Here is a 17,387-nt window from a genome sequence, read left to right on the forward strand (position 1 = left end):
TCATAGGGCATTTATCGATCCACCTAACATTGTGTGTCTGGAGATATAATTTATTTCAAAGTCCTTACCATATTGTATTACTTAAGAGCAAATACAGCATAAGAAGGCACAGAGAAAAAACTTCAGCATTTTAATGAAAGTGACCAGAACGAATCCTTAGCAGCAAAGCATTTACATCAATTTAAGCTCTACAAAGAAAATAGGTTCAGCAGGAGGTAAACACTACAAACATAGAAAAGTTACTTTTAAATATTGTTACTTATGGCAACACTGAAGTAGCAGCAAAATATTTTTTTTTTAGTTGCATTGTTTACATAAAAACAGAAATATATTTAGTGTCCTGCAATTTTACATTACATTTTTGTATTTCATATATATATATTGAGAAGCCCCAGCTGCATATTATACAAAATTCTACACAAATATATGTATCCTTTCCACATAGAGATTTGAAGATAAAACATACTCATGATTAATCTTGGGTTTTTGAAAGCAAATTACTAAGTTTGTTCGTAAATCTTGACTTCAAGTTGGTAGGATGAGAGGTTAATCTTATAATAATCTTATTATTTTATAATTTTATAGAAACAATAAACTTAGATATCTTTGTTTATTAAACATTGATGCTGTTCTAACAAGATGATGCTGACAATTAGACACTCGAACAGTCTGAACTCTAAAATGTGACTCAGTCACATTAAAGAATTCATATAGATAAGCATTTGCAAAAATGTTTAAGACATTTATTAATTACTGTTTTAGACACTTAAAATAAACAGTATCTCAAATGTAATGCTCCAAATATGTTCCTGTAAAATATAACATTTTCCTAACTACAACCTGGACATTTAGCATCATCAGTTAGTAAAGCTTAGTATTTATTTTGTTTTTTCCAGCTCCTTATCTATTTCCCCAATTTTGACATCTTAGGATGAAATTTTACATATTGAGTACCTGCCTTCAGTTGAAGTTGGGAACTTCTACAAAAATTTGTGAAATATTTATGTTGCCCTTTGCAGAGGGGACTTGAAGTCTGCCAAGTAACAGAGCATTGCTTTTAGGGTCTGTCCAAATCTGCATAAAGTATATACAAATTGAAGTACCTATGTAATCAGAGTAGGCAATAAAGAAAACAGATTAAGGGCACTAGATGGGCCCTCAGCATTTATATGATTAAAATAAGTGAAAATAAGTGTGATGATAAAAAAGGATACAGAGAGTAAGTACATTATGAGTTTGGACTCAAGATCTGCCTAAATACTACTATAAATCAGGCCAAATTTGGAGGATATTTAAACTAGGACATGATGAATCTGAGGAATAGTCGGATAATACAGGCAGTAGAGATAGAGAAGAAAAAAGTAATCAGACAAGGATGTGTGGAAATAAACACAAGACTTGATGGTGACTGTGGAAAGGAAGCCTAAGAGTGCACGGGGGAAGAAACTTATGCTGGAATTAGAAGCCGGAGGAGCAGAAACAAGAATTGTTCATAGTAAAATAAAGGATTAGGGAACACAAGCGTGAATAAGTCAGCAATGAAAAGGAGACAAATTCAAAGGAAAAAAAGCAAGCAAAAAATGTCTTGAGGAAGAAAACTATAGACATGTCTTTGCCTTCCAATGCAACAACTCTGCTGCATCCCAGTATTCATTACTGGATATTTCTGTGCAATAACTTGAAAAATATTTTTGAAGCTACTTGACAAATCTCCCACAGCAAAAAAACCCTATAATTATTATTATTTACTCATATCATATGACAGAAATCCTTGTGGTAATTCTAATGGTTCCCAGGTTCCAACTGGGTATCTAAGTTACATGTAAAGCAATGACTCAGAATGGATTTTCCCTTTTTTTTTGTTTTTACCTGTTCTGTCTTTTAAAAAAATAAACAACCCTCCCCAAGAACACCCAAACTCTAATAAAAGACTATCCAGCTGTAAAATTAAGTCCTTAAAAATTAGGAAATGCCTCTGTGTATCTGTTACACATAGTTCTTCAATTATTTTCATAATTCAAAACACAGATTATGAAATTACATGAGACAATGTACTGTTTTCCTCCCTAGCCCAAAATGAAAGCAAGTTCTAATTGCCTTTTAAAATCTGCATTTATGTAGTTTTAAAAATACATAACCTGAAAGTGAATTAAGCTGCATCTTGTAAATTAGCATTCTCTAGTCTGTACAAAAAGATTAAGTATGTGCTGTTTGATAGCTAGTACATCAAAAAATATATATGCATCTCCATATTAATTTCAAATGTTTAGGAAATAAGTATCTTTCAGCAGTGTTTAACAAAGAGTAAAAAGATATGTTCCCACAGAATTTGTCAAATTTGCATGTATGAGTGTTCACATTATACAAAATCATACACAAGTACTTTCCTAGTCCAGACTTTCTTCTTAATCACACTCACCACTAGCTGAATTTTTAAAACACTTGGGCATGGAAATTATTGATTTGTGTATTATATGCATATATCATACTGAAATCTGGCTTACTGGCTTTGATTAAGGCAGGATTTCACCCCAGAAATTTACTTTTACCTTCATGATTTTCTATTAATTTTTGAGTGTTGCCTTCTTCTCAAGCAGATAATGTTAAGACAAATAGTTCTCTGCACACATAAATGGTGACACGTATCCTGACTTACTTCACATCCTAACAGAGGTTTTATGTCTTTACTGGAAAAAAATAATGGTACAAATCTATTTTTTCCTAGATTCATCATTGTAAACTGCTGAATTTTTCATAACATTTCCTGAATGACTACTGCACTTCTATTGTTACTCAATACAGTATCTCCCCAGTTAATAAGAGAAAAGCAGTTAGTGAATTTAGGAAACTCTGAAAGAATGAGAGTTAGACCTACATTGTCACCAACTGTCTTTATTTTGTGAATGCATCATTCTGCCATTTGACACATCCCTTGATATGTTTGTTGCCATACTGTAGCTAATTGGTTTTTTTACCATACTGTAACTAGTTTGTCATTTGCATGGCTGTACCTGTGTATATTCATCTGTAACATTACTCTTTTGTTGACATGGCAGCTTCCAAATAATTTCTCCAGTTCACAAATGAGGAGGAGGCCCCTTTCATTTCCTATGGTATCATCCTTTCATTAGCATTACACAAGGATGGTATATATAATTATTGTTATTTCTGCGGATGGGAAAATTGATGTATATAGATTCAAAATGGCACTCCTAATATCAATTAACAGGCTAGTGACAGAACCAGAAAAAAAAAAAAAAAAGGCCAGAACTCTTGAATCTGAAGTAAAATAGTTTCTCTCATCTGGATAAAATGTATCCTATCAGCAACACAGATTTATCATACACAAGAAAGTAGGTTTTAGTATCTAAGCCTGCACCTGTATCTAAGCCTCTTGTTTATTTTCACATATAGGGCTGAGCAAAGTTCAGTCTACTGAAGAATGCTTAGAACATAATGAAGAATATTGTATTGATTTATTAATTTATAATTCAGTGATTTTTCTCATTGATTATTTAAAAGAAAGCATCAATGTCTGATGAAAAATTTGGATGTAACACAATATTATGAGTTTTATCTACCTGCAACATAATACCAGGATATGAGTGAGTTCTTGTTCGGAAGTTATTCAAGAACTTCAAATTCATATTGAGTTGTGCCACTACTAAATTATCCAATATCTCTGCATGACTTTTTGCTGAGGTACCACTCTATTCTAACATGTTGAAGGGTTTCCTGACTTAGGCTGTTTTGCATTTTTTCAGCCTATAGGTTAGGTTTAACTAAAATCTAACTGTTTTCTTCTGACTATGTAAATATACATTATGTATTACTGTGCATTGACAGATTTTTTCTGAGGCATAGTTTGTATTTCGGTAAGATATACAGATGTATCTGCATGGAAAAAAATGTCATGTTGAAAGTATTTTCAAAACAATGCTCATGTTTTTCTAGTAGGTATCTAGCAAATTTTAATTACTTCAGAACTGTAGAACCCTTTCTCATCCATTTCATGCCTTCATTTTCTGAGCACAAAATTATTAGTATGGAGTCATGTCACTATCTTTTGTTGGGCAAAATGCTTGTCCACTAACATTTGTGTGGTCATATGACCATATGTGGCTTACAGAAGAGACAGCTTTATTCCTAAAATTCTGGCAGCAGCTGTGAATTCTAAGGTAAATTTAGTTCAGCATTCTTCTCATGAGAATAAACAATTTGTACTGTAAATATCTCCTATAAATTTACAGAATTTCTACAGATTTCTAAGGAGAAAACATACATTTTGCGGTTGTCTTCTGTGAGGTCTACTAAGCAGGCAGAACAAAAGAAAAAAGGAAACAAAAGAAGACCACTGAAATCCCTTGATAAAATATGAGTAAAGGCATGAATAGAGAGCCAAAGAATGAGATGTTTACTGCATATGAGTTTACAAATTCTAAATGAAAGATAGCAAATTATGGAACTAGAATATATAGACAATGCTAATGCTAAGGTGAAAGGAGCAGGAAGGCAGGAATTTTTTTAAAAAGTGAAGCTATACCATACAGTAACTAAAATAAAACTGAAGACTTTAAGACTTTCTAAGGACTCTCATTATAATAAGAAAGGAAGGCAAAAAAAACAAAACAAGGTGGGGGTTCTGTCAAGAGGAAAAATAAGAATTGAGAGAAAGATATAAAAACGAAAGTGAAATAAAAATTACTCTTTATTTGTTTCTTCTTTGATTTTGACATCTTTCCACTTTCAGACTTCCCACTTCATTAATTTAATTTCGATGACTAACAGAATGGTAAAGCTCAAATTTATCTGAGAAACTAAATTGATAAATATTTTGTGGTGGAGGTAGTATCTATGGGTCCTTTTTTGAACTATGGGGTGATTAAGGTGTTACAAGATTCAGGTCCAAACTTTCTTATGAAAAGTTGGAAAGCAGTGTTTTACTGATATCAGATGCTCCCTGGAAGACTAGAATTCAGGGAAGGGGAGAATTCAGAAATCTGGTCAGTATTTTAAATAACAATTGGAGGCACAGCTCCTGTTGCATTCCACATTCAAATGCTGTTGCTTCTGGAAAACCCTGACAATTACAGTTCACAAGACACAAAGTACAATGAAAATAAGGTTTAAGATTTGTGGAGAAAAGAAAACCAGAAAATTGTGATGAAAAGAAAACCAGAAAAATGTAAATACATGGGTGACTCATCTTAAGGTTTGACATTGGTTGGCCAGAACAAGATTAGGACAATAGAAGGGAGTTGATGGTTGTCATAGCCTACTCAAAAATTGGGTAGTATATATATAAAAAAAAATTGTATATATATAAAAAAATAACCCTGTCTAACTAGGTATAAAAAAAAAGTAATTACTTCAATTTTAATTCTTGCAAAATATTTCTATGTCCATCTTGCAACTTAGTGCTCACTACACTAGCAGTGTTCAGGAAAGTAATCAGCAATTCACACCAATATTTATGGAGTTAATAAAAATACCCATAAAAATGCCAGCGAAGCTACCAAGGACTGATACTTGAGTCTTGCATAACTATGACTGCAAGTCACTAACCACCACGGCTCATGTATGTTTGTTACAGAAATTATACACCAGAGAAAAATAGCTTATTTTTTCTGTTCTTTTTTACAAAAGCAAGGTAAATTTATGTGCAACTGAAAAGTAGAAAATATAATCTGCAAAAGGTGGTTCTAATACACTTACGTTTGCAATTTACTGGCACAAGTTAATATAGTGGTTAAGATCTTAGCCCCGGTCAGACAAGAATGGACAACAAATACCCAACAACCCACACCAAAAAAACACTTCAAGAAATAGAAAAGAAAAATAAGTTACCAGAGAGCATAAAGAAAAAAAGTCTGATTTTGGAAGGAGTATAAACTAGTATGTATGAGAACATAACATACTGGCCATCAATAGAGGCAACTATTAGAGTCAACAACTGCTAGGTTTCCTTTAGGTTCCATATATTGTTTTGCTTGCTTGCTTCTTTTTTTTTTTTTTAAATACTGGGTGAATTTAATCCACAGTTAATTTTTCCTTTGAACATATAATATGGAACCACATCAAATGCTTTAAGTACACAAATACTTTCCTTAAACTGAGATATACTATGTCCACAGCATTTCCTTTATTCCTTAATTGATCTTGTTTTGTCAAGGAACAGAATTAAGTTAGTTTAGGATTAATCTACCCCACCCAGGTTTTTCGGAAAAAAATAGTAAATTTGGTTGATAAAAACCTTAAAATTCTTTAACCAGGATTCTAAGAACCTACCCTTGGGAATAAGATCTATAAAAAGTACATCAAAGCTGGGCAGCTCCCCAAAATATTTCTGAAAATATTGACTTACCCTTTCTAAAAAACGTCTGAATTAAAGGATAATAACTTTGAAGCATTGTGTGCTTTGTCTTTGCAAAAACATGATCATTCATATACAGTCATCTCCCTGCAGTATATAAGATGCATTTTATTTCAATATAATTCATATTTGAGGGTTTTTTTATGCAAACATATCTAAAAATAATTTATTTTTAATTTTTATACCTCTCTTTTCAGTTTAGAGGATCTAAATTTATTGATACAATTAATGGATTACAAATTGCATACAAGAAACATATATGAAACTAATATTTGGTATATGCTAAGATCTCAGAGTTGCATGGCACAGTTTGCTAAAGACTTCTAACCAATAATAAAAAATAATTCTGAGCAAAAATCAGGATTATGGATGTTGCAAAATGAACTTAGTAACATTTTAGCAATTAAGGCTTGTCAAATCACTTGTCAAATTCTTCTGTAAAAATGATGCAAGAACTTGATTTAACAATTAATTCAAATGGGAGCACCTCTAAGGTGTTTTTTTCTGAGCTCTTCTGTAATACACATCCAGGCTAACTCAAAGGGAATACACCTACTAAATCACTAAAATAATTAAAAAGCTTCTTCATTAAATATTTCAAAAAGCAAGACCAACAGACACAGTGCAAGAGAAAAGTATTTAACAATGAATACATTATAAATAAAGGCAAGCTTATAACATTTTTAGATTGAGGATACTACAGGGCTAATAATTTATTTTTTATCATTGAAAGGCAACAGTCTTTGGGAAACAGAACTAACATAATAGACATGTTTATATACAGCATATAAACTGTACAAAGATAATAGTAATGCCTGGTTTTATATATAATATGCATTACAATCTAATGTACCATCTCTGTTTAATTTCTGAAAGCCATGATGAAAAAACGTGTATAGATGCACATGCAGAAATGTATAACAAAAAGACATAAGACTGGAGCTTTTTTTTCTTTAGTTCCTGGACTACTGAAAGGAGAATTAATACGTAATTGTGCTATAGTAGATGTGTATTTAATAAAAAAAATAAATAAAATATTACCAGACACTGTAAATTGTCTCCCTGTCTCTCACACTTATGACTCTGACACTTGATAGGTCCTTCGTGCTCCTTTCCTAGTCTCTTCTTTTTGAAGGTATAACACAATGACACTTTTTTCTTTACTCTTCCCAAGCTCCTAACATAGGCAAGTTCTACATGCCTTTTTGTCAGAAGAACTTACCCTTATTTATTTTTCTGGATGGCAATATAATGTAGATTACTAGATAGACAGCAGTTACACATTAATATGAATACAATGTATATTTAACTCAATTATCCAATATACGCACACATTCTATTCTGAATATATTAATTTAGTGGTAGTTCTGCAATTTACATCAATAGCTTAGACTTGTTTCACCTACATTCAGGATCTTAGCAGCTAGAAATCTCATCTAATTTAAATGATGGCACTTCATCACTAGTCAATGGAGAGAAACAGGAAAACTAAGAACACAATTAAACCTTTTCTAAGATGGCAGGCAGAGAGAAAGAATCACATTCTTTCTCCATGGATACGATTCACTTAGACCAGGATGATAGATTTTATTTAATCTAATTTTAAAAATGTAAATCAAGTGAATAAACACAGACAAATTGTACTCACTGTTATTTTTTGCCTGTAGTGGACTAACACATTGTAAATAAATCATCCCAAAACCTTTACAAAGCATGACAAAAAATAGAGATATCAAGTATTTTTACATGTTTTCCTTGAATTTTAATTTGTTTTGCATTGAAAGTGACAATTCAGCATATATGAAAAACATAATCTAAAAAGCATATCCAGCAATTACATATAATTTATGAAATAACTGGATTTCTATTTTGACATAAAGTATTTCAAGAAACTTCACTACTTAAACAGTTTTAGGAAAGTCAACAATTTTGCCAAAGTTATTTAATACTGCTTATATTTTTTGTAACGCACATTTTTTGTGTTTGGAATATTATTTATTTGGAAAAGGCATTGTACACGAATGACAAAATATACTATGTCATATTATCAGAAATATTTTTCTTCAGTTATAGTACACAAAATAAAACATGAAACTTAAAATGCTATCACTTTATGAATTTCAAGTATGACTTTTAAATTTTTTTTCTATATATAGATTATTTTGTTAATTTCTATAACATTAGTGTGGCAAAGTTATAAGACTTTAAAAGGATCCTCTGCCACTAAGCTACAGTAAGTTCAGGAGGATGCAGATACTACAGCATAATTAGTAATCAACATGACTGAAATCTGTGTCTTGATTAGCATGTGTTCTGCTATTTGGTTAACAAAACATGTATTTTTCAAACTTCTTTTGGAGAAAAAAAAAAAAAGAATTAAAAAACTTATTATTTTATGGTTTAGAGAAAAGAAAATATTTAGGAACTTGATCATCAGAAGACCTAACATACGTCACAGGGAACTTCCCCTGGGTTAAAACCACAAGAGGAAAGTCTATCGATACTAATGATGCAGTTTTTAAACAGAAATGTAGAAAATGTATGAAAATATCTTAGGTAAGAAAGAAACAGAAATATGAGTAGCATGTGTTATTAGGGATTCCAAGCATGCTCAGTTCCACCTAGAACTTCAAAGTGATCTTTAAAACTGATACTGAAAAAAAAACGTCACTTACTTGAAGATATTGCTGAGTGTCTGTGTGGCTGCTTATTTTTTTCTCTGTTCTCAGTCAAAGCACTTCCACTAGCCATGGAAACCAGGTCTAAATCCGTGTCTTCTCTGCTTACGGGGCTTGCCTGGAAGCAGTGGGAGAGAATGTACACAATCATGAAACGAAATATAACATTTTGTGAATGCAGCTCACATTACCCCAAATAAACAAACAGGGTCTGTCAAACAACCTTCTTCAAAATGATACCACAATCCTTTATTGTTGCATAGGCTGAACAAATGCACTATGTCAAACTTTTTTTTGTAAATAAGAGCCGATCTTAAAATTGTGGTTTGTGATCTGAGTCAGTGCAACAACAAAAGAAAACATTTTAGTACAGTAATTTTGAAGAAAATCAATCTTGCAGATGGCTGATGAAACCTTAAACAGCTTAAGATCATTTACTGACCAGTCTATAATTTAAGTTATAGTTGAATGTCAGAGATGTCATATTAGATTATTTTCTGCAATATTTATGTTCTATCCAGGACACGTATCACTTCAATCAGTCAAGGGCCCAGTAAGTAATTTAATCTTTTAGTTTTTTGCTAATTAACCATAACCACCAGACAGCATTTTAATTATACTTTAGGTAAGAGTATTATCTTAATCATAAATTTATAATATCTAGTGCTAGTACATTTTGGCATGAAGCATATTACCAGCACATAAATATAGCAAAATAGAAATTAAAATCTTATTTCATTTTAACAATGGGGTCTTGTTTCAGGAACATGTAGGGCAAAGGTTAAAAATACTGATCTTGAAGATACCCACGTTGTAAATGGCAGATTGTTAGTTTTGCAGGAATTACTTCACATTTACTCAACAAGAACTCCTGTTCCTTGAAATTAAAAGCTATTCAACATCAAAACCAGCCATCTAAGAATGTTGTTGACTAGATAGTGAGGGTAAGTAATAATGAAGGGGAAAAATCAGACACTGCAGAAGAGTGATCTACAAAATCCTCAGTGCAGAGCCTGTCAGCTGGAAGTACTGAGCGTAAGGACATACTTAAATTTCCTAATCACTGGACCTTCAGAAGTGGACTCCAAGAGGCAGATTAAGTCCTTCCTTTATCTGGGCTGAAAAGTCCCAAATCCTTTCAGAACCTAGGTGTCTTACTGAGTAGCATTGATTTTTTAAATAAAAACCAACGAACAAACAACAAAAAAGGAAAGACTATGCTAGTTGTAATGCCACAAAACTTCTGCATAATATTGTAGTAGCTAGTCTGCGTGATCAGAAATCAACTGGGTCTCAACTCCTTTCTTCGGGAATGGAAGCCTGCAGCTCCCTTTTTCTCAGGAAGATGCCATTACTATAAAGTTGTAGGCTATTCTGGAGGAGACGATCTCCAGACTTCCTGTTCAAACCAGCCCACTGAACCAAGAGCAGCATTGCACCAATGCAGACAGGCTTTGTAGTCTAGTCTAGCTTAGAGAACTCAGATGAGATGGAGAACTGTTTAATTTCTTTGTCTTCTTCCTCAGTCACTGCTTAATGTAAAATTCATTTTAAAGTTCATGCATTTTGAAACCAGCAGTTACAAATATACAGAGATTTTATGCTCTTCCTTAATGACTATGTACCTTTTGTGTCAGTGCAGAAAGCTTATCTCTTATTTTCTTATACCTTCCTTTTATATGTTTCATGATAATGATTTTGAAGTTTTGCCTTGCTCAGGTACCAGGCTGTATTATCGCTGTTAACATCAATGTTTTGTTTTCTGCAGAAAAGTCATGAAACTTTGAAAAGAATAACAGTTTTATCTGGCCAACTGTTTACATTTTTGGTCTTAAAATTTAGTCACTTTAAGCTTGTGAGAGCTCTGTCAGTTCAAAATCTTTCAATATGAAGTTATTAGTGTTTTCTTAGTAGAAAAAATACAATAATTGTGACGCTCAGAGAGATTCAAACCAATTGAATTGATCATTCTTATTTCCATCTAACCCGTTTCAGCACAAAGCAGAAGTTTTCTAGTGTCCCAATTCTCAAAGACGCAGGAGGCCACAATATTTTAAACAACTAACCTTTCCATGGAATTATTAGCCAATGCCTAACCTTCACAGTATTGGAAGCTTCAGAATCTTATAGACAGCAATAGTCAGAATTACATGATAGATGTTAATAGGGCTGTCTGGATCAGTGATGTAAAATATTTGTAATTTGTTTTCAAATAAAGATAAGTGGTTTCATGTACTTACAGTCAGAGTAATATTTAAGGTTGTATCATTCACTGGAGTAAACTTAATTTCAGGTTTTGATTGAAAATCCTCTGAAGCTAATTAAAACATTCCCTTTTACATTTATAGCTTAGAACAAAAAACTGGAAAGAAATTTAAGATACTGGCATAGTCTTTCACTGAAAGCAGTATTGGACTTCCATCTGTAGTGATCATATTTTTCTCTTCAGGTTTTTTGCCCTTAGTTTTATTACTATAAACCTCTTTTTCCCCCCCCCCCCCCCATTAATTGGAAATGAATTTCAATGAAGAGGAATCTTTGCCTTGAATAAAGCTCTGCATCTGCATATTTGTCTGTTCCTATGTATGCTGTAACCTTCTGGGGTTAAAAAGTGCTTTAAAATTGAAGTTATAGCTTAATGATTTGAAGATACTGATTAATAGCAAAACAGTTAATCATGTAGGTAACTTAAGCTACATACAAAGATGAATTAGGAATTATATCCTACTTGTCATTCAGCAAAATCATATTAATTTAAAAAGCCCAGTTTAATCTGTAAGTCAGCATGCCTCCCTAAGCACTTAGGTAGTAGCAGTAGTAAGCAAAACCATCAAAATGATAAAAGATTAATGTAATACAGTCTTAGTTTTACTGCAGGTTACTGCATAGGATTTATACCTCCACAAGAAGGGCTAAAGCTTTATTAATATGCAACCACTGAAATACCATTTTGCATCCACAAAAAAGAATGTTTTAAATTCTTGGACTGTGCACAAATATCAGTTCAGTTTAAAAATTATATTAATCATCTAGTACCTTTTTAAAAATGTGTATTTTCTTCTTTCTTTCTCTTTACCAGAGCTGCTTTTATTTTTTGATGATTGCAGCTAAGAATTAACTTGATTTTTGTCACAATTTTATAGATTTTGACTGAGTTACTGTGCAAAAGCATTAGGAGTATGTTCAGATTACACACTTTGACCTTTAAATGTTAAGAGAACCCATATAAATTTTAAAAACCATAATTCTCCATTCATCTATGTGTACAAACCACAATTATTTCATTGCCTATTTAGTGCTGCTTTTTGCATTAGAGATACATTTTATTCCCTTTTCATTTTTTTGACATTGTATTGCATTTTTTTCTGTATTACATTCATGTGGAACAACTATGTAATTATGTGGCACAGGCTGTGACAATTCCGTAAGATTGCCAGTTATGTGGGCACACCACATAATACTGTTGTGGGACTGCACCAGTATCTTGTGGAAAGAACTGCTTGCTGTAAAGATACAACCTACCTATGTGCACACATGCTTACCAATAATTACATAATGTAGAATTTAGATAACATTATTAGATTATATTTTGCTCAAATGAGTACAATTACTGTTTTAGACTTTACCTAACAAATAACTATTAGTGCTGCTGCAACCAAACCCCATTGTTATGTTATTGTTTCATGATTTCAGCCACAAAACTTTAACAGTAACCTAAGAATCAGACACACCACACACCACAGGAAAATCTTTGACAAAATATGACTTAAAGAAAATAGTAATAGTAACATCTAACCCTTAAAAGCAATTTTTCATTGTTGAAATTTGGAAAAGTTTATGGAAGCATTTCCAAAACACACATATTGCATAGGTGATGAAGCTAAGGAAGAGAGAGGTTAGAAAGGCCCAAGATTGCTCAGAGTACAGAATGAGGCACGTGACACATCATCTAACTGGGAAATACTTTTTATGCAACATTTTACATCACGTACATGAAACTAAGAAACTAATTCTCTATAGTTTGTACGGATTTGCCCCATTTTAAATGGCCACATAATTATATTAATAAAAATATTGCTAATTTGTTAATAAAACATGAAGTGTGTGTATATAGATACATACACATATATATAAATATATTATGAATTAGCCAGTAGGAATCATAACACTGCTCAGTATCACAGGAACTTTTGGATATCTCTGACACTGAGTCTTTTCATTTGGTAAATCTTCAGATTAAATTGCACGTTTGTTTCTTCTCCTGTCAAGCTACAGAACTACCCATTTCAGAAAACAGATTTATTTTTTTTTAAATGCTGCAAATGAATAATGAAAAAAATAGAGGACTTTTCATGATGTAAAATCTATAGAAAAGAGATTGTATGATCAAGTCTGATACTATACATTGTTTTTAATAATGTCACTGTATTAATAAACTAGTCCATTTTACTGTTGTTTAATGAATGACACTGTGGGCATACCCGAATGATTTAGGTATGGGACTTACAGAATTTAATAACATTTAAACTTGTCTGATTGGCAAGAATACATCTTTTTAGTCTTAAATGTAGTAAGTGCTGAACTATATTAGGTTCTTTAAACTTTTTTTTAAAGGTTGGTTTAGACACTTTATAAAATATACAGTAGCATTTGATGTCTTTAAAACAAAACTATATCAGATTAGAAAAATAGGTCCGTATGTACACACATGGAGTGTGCTCAAACATTTTCTTCTCATCTCCATCCATGGGCGACTTGACTGCCAAACAGAGACAACATTAAAGAATTATATCCAATAAAAAAAATCTTGTGGCTGTTTTTACATCAAGTAGGCATTTGAAAAAAACATCAAGGTATAGCTGAGCTCTATCTTGTGAGATTCCACCTGGAGTACTGTGTCCAATTCTGGAGACCCCAACATAAGAAGGACATGGAGGTCATAGAAAAAGTCCAGAGAAGGGCCACAGAGACGATCTGAGGGCTGGAGCACCTCTGCTATGAGGACAGGCTGAGAGAATTCTTTAGTGTGAGGGTGGTGAGACACTGGCACAGGTTGCCCAGCGAAACTGTGGAAGCCCCATTCCTATAAGTGTTCAGGACCAGCTTGTATGAGGCCTTGAGCAACCTGATCTAATGGGAGGTGTCCCTGCCCATGCAGGGAATTTGGAACTGGATGATCTTTAAGGTCTCTTCCAACTCAAACCATTCTATGATTCTATAATATGATGAAAACAAGTTCTTACCATAAGTTGTATTCGTCTTCTGTCACATATTACAGGATCTAACTCAGGCAAAAAATGACAGCTGGGAAAAAAGTAAAATAGATATTTCAATAAATATCATTGTAGTTGGTTTACTAAAATACCTGGACAGAATCTTCCCTGGAAACACAACTGCTTAAGTAGAAATTTAAAATAACTCCACAGTTAAGATGTATCAGCGTAATTAACATTAATTGACAATTTTAAGGTATCAGAGTATTTAATATAAAAATATTTTTACTTAAAATAAGATAAAGACATTATTAACAACTAATATTATTTGTTCATATAACAGAATACTAATTTAAACATACAAATGTCAATAAATGCAACTAGGCATGAACTTCTGCATGTACTGAAATAAATTATAGCCAAGTTAAATTGTTATACTACTCTATGTAGGAGAAAAAGTTAGTTTTAGTTACATAAATGTATCAGCTGTTCTAAACAATATATCCGTGGTGCCCAAATGGGTATTAGTGGGACTGTTGCCGCATTCAGAAATGGTATTATAATTTTTAAAAAGGCCAATACAAACACTAGCACACACCTGCAGGGGTAATATAATAGCATTTAAAAAAAAAAAAATCTTTTACAAATTTCCATGCCTTCTTACTTTCAAACATCACTACGTCCTTTTCCAATGTTTTCATTCAAGTTAAAAGTCATTACAGTTATCTTAAACAAACACTTGGAGGGCTTCACTATTATGGAACATGACCAACAGATAAATATTTTCTAAGGAATATGTGCTGCGTATACTTTCTACAGGCATTGATACAATTTAGAGATGTGGAATATTTTTCCATACAAATTATAACATGCAGTTCAAACTCTTACACTGAATCCAGTGCTTGCCTACTGACACCTTGTTTGGTTTTATTAGAGGTGCTTGGCATTGTGTCTACTAATGACTTCACTAAGGTATCAATGTTTTATATTGAATTTATGACCAAAATAGACTTAATATTTCTTCATGTCAGTTTAGGGAATGAGATTAACAAATACAGGCTGGGGGGAGAATGGCTAGAGAGCAGTCTTGAGGAAAAGCACTTGGGGGTGGTAGATGATGATAAGCTTGACATGAGCCTCCAGTGTACACTTGCAGCCCAGAGAGCCAACTGCATCCTGGGCTGCATCAAAAGAAGTGTAGCCAGGAAAGACATGGAACTGTTGGAAAGGGTCCAGAGGAGGGAACAGGCTGATGAAGTTGGGGCTGTTTAGCCAGGAGAAGAGAAGGCTCTGGGCAGAGGGAGCAGCCTTTCAGTACATGAAGGGGCCTACATGAAAGATGTAGTAATAGGACAAGGGGTAATAGTTTTAAACTGAAAGATGATAGATTTAGGTTAGACATATAGGAAGAAGTTCATCACCATGAGTGCAGTAAGGCACTAGAATAGGTTGCCCAGGGAGGCTGTGGAAGCCCCCTCACTGAAGGTGTTTAAGGTCAGGTTGGATGAAGCTTGTGCAGCCTGGTCTAGTGTGAGGTGTCCTTGCTCACAGCAGGGAGATTGGAACCTGATGATCTTTAAGGTCCTTTCCAATCTTAACCATTTGATGATTCTATGATTTAACAGTATAATAATAAAAAATAAAGATAGAAGGAACACATTTACAACATTTTACTAAAAGATACTATGAAGATGTAAAAGTTGGGTCTATGTTTTGAAAACAAAATAAAAATACATACTATCTAGTTAAAAAGTGTGGATTTTACTTCCTTAATCAAATCTAACTATATATAATGTTACAGATGATCTAATTACATAAAACCATAATATATGTATATACACCAATAAAGGTACAAAATATATGACAAATAAGCACTTTTCCCCATACTCTTTGTAATTTAAAAGCCACTGCATTGCTAGCATAAAGCTATATAGATTGTTATCATTAGGTTCTGCACTGTGTATAATTTCATCATCACTGTGGATGAAGTATCTATACAATGAATACTAAAACAATTCTAGAGGAGACTATGTTTGGGACCTTGAAATATGGCGTACTGCCTGCTAGCTACAAAGTTATGTTTATTTTAGAACTATTAACCTAGGTTTCGCTTTACAAGATCAATGTAATAAATAAATAAATAAATAAACCTAATTTAAAAGCAATGACCTCACCATTTGGTATTTTTGGAACTGGCTGCTTCATAATCCAAAAGCTGTGGATGCAGCCATTGGTATGTAAAGCCTTTTCTCTGTAACTTCTCATCTAAAGTAGAATCCAGCTGAGAAAATTCTTCTTTTTTACCTGGGGAGGTAAAAAGATACTCCTGTTTTCATTATTATTTTAAATTATTTTTTTTTTAGATTCCATAGATTAATTTTCAACATACTGCCTTTTACAGAAGAAAAAAGGCAATTACTTTCTTTGCTTTCAGAGTCCAACTAACTTGAATGTCTTCAGATATAAGAAAACATAGGGTATAAGAAATACTTTTCAATTATTTTTTATTTTTATGGTTTATTTTACCTTTTGGGATTAACTATTTTCCTTCTGAATAATTTCATTTTTATTGGGAAATAAGAGTCTCCTGTATTCTGAAGTATGTATGGAATTACATGTTATATATAAATGTGAATGTTGCTTACTGTGCTATTTTGAGGCTAAAAAGTACACATTCACATATATTTATAATTCTGTTTATCAACCTATAAGGTAAAAAATCACCATTATATGCAGCCTGAGTGGACACATGCCAATCTCACTCCTCTGATATATCTTTTACTGATATGATTTATTAAGATGTTTGAATGACACTTTCTGATTATTAGATATCAAAGAAATCGTATAGACAAAAGAAATTCTTTTTCACAATTACAGCCTACTTTTGGATCACAAAAGACACATGAAGACAGGGAATAAAGTAGTGATGCGATGAAAAAAGGTGTACAATTTTGGAGATTCTTCAGTTTTTCAGACAATTCTGGTGAATACCAGATACATTCTGAAATACAAGGAAGAACATGGAAGAATTGGAAGAGCCTGCAAAAGAAGCATCACTGATGCATGGGAACATTAATGGATTAGAACAACTTTTTATTTTCTGTCTTTATGCATTACTTTTAT

The 17,387-nt window shown here is 32.7% G+C and overlaps 1 protein-coding gene across 1 annotated transcript in view; it reads right to left on the reverse strand.

Moving 5' to 3' along the window:
• Nucleotides 1–17,387, reverse strand: part of LRRIQ1 (leucine rich repeats and IQ motif containing 1) — a 109,435-nt gene that overhangs the window by 5,350 nt on the left and 86,698 nt on the right. Inside the window, 3 exon segments of the mRNA XM_051621621.1 lie at nucleotides 9,049–9,169; nucleotides 14,295–14,355; nucleotides 16,439–16,568. Of these exon segments, the coding sequence (XP_051477581.1) occupies nucleotides 9,049–9,169; nucleotides 14,295–14,355; nucleotides 16,439–16,568 (312 nt within the window).

Source organism: Apus apus, chromosome 1 (genome assembly GCF_020740795.1).
Source record: "Apus apus isolate bApuApu2 chromosome 1, bApuApu2.pri.cur, whole genome shotgun sequence".
In the NCBI taxonomy this organism is placed as follows: domain Eukaryota; kingdom Metazoa; phylum Chordata; class Aves; order Apodiformes; family Apodidae; genus Apus; species Apus apus.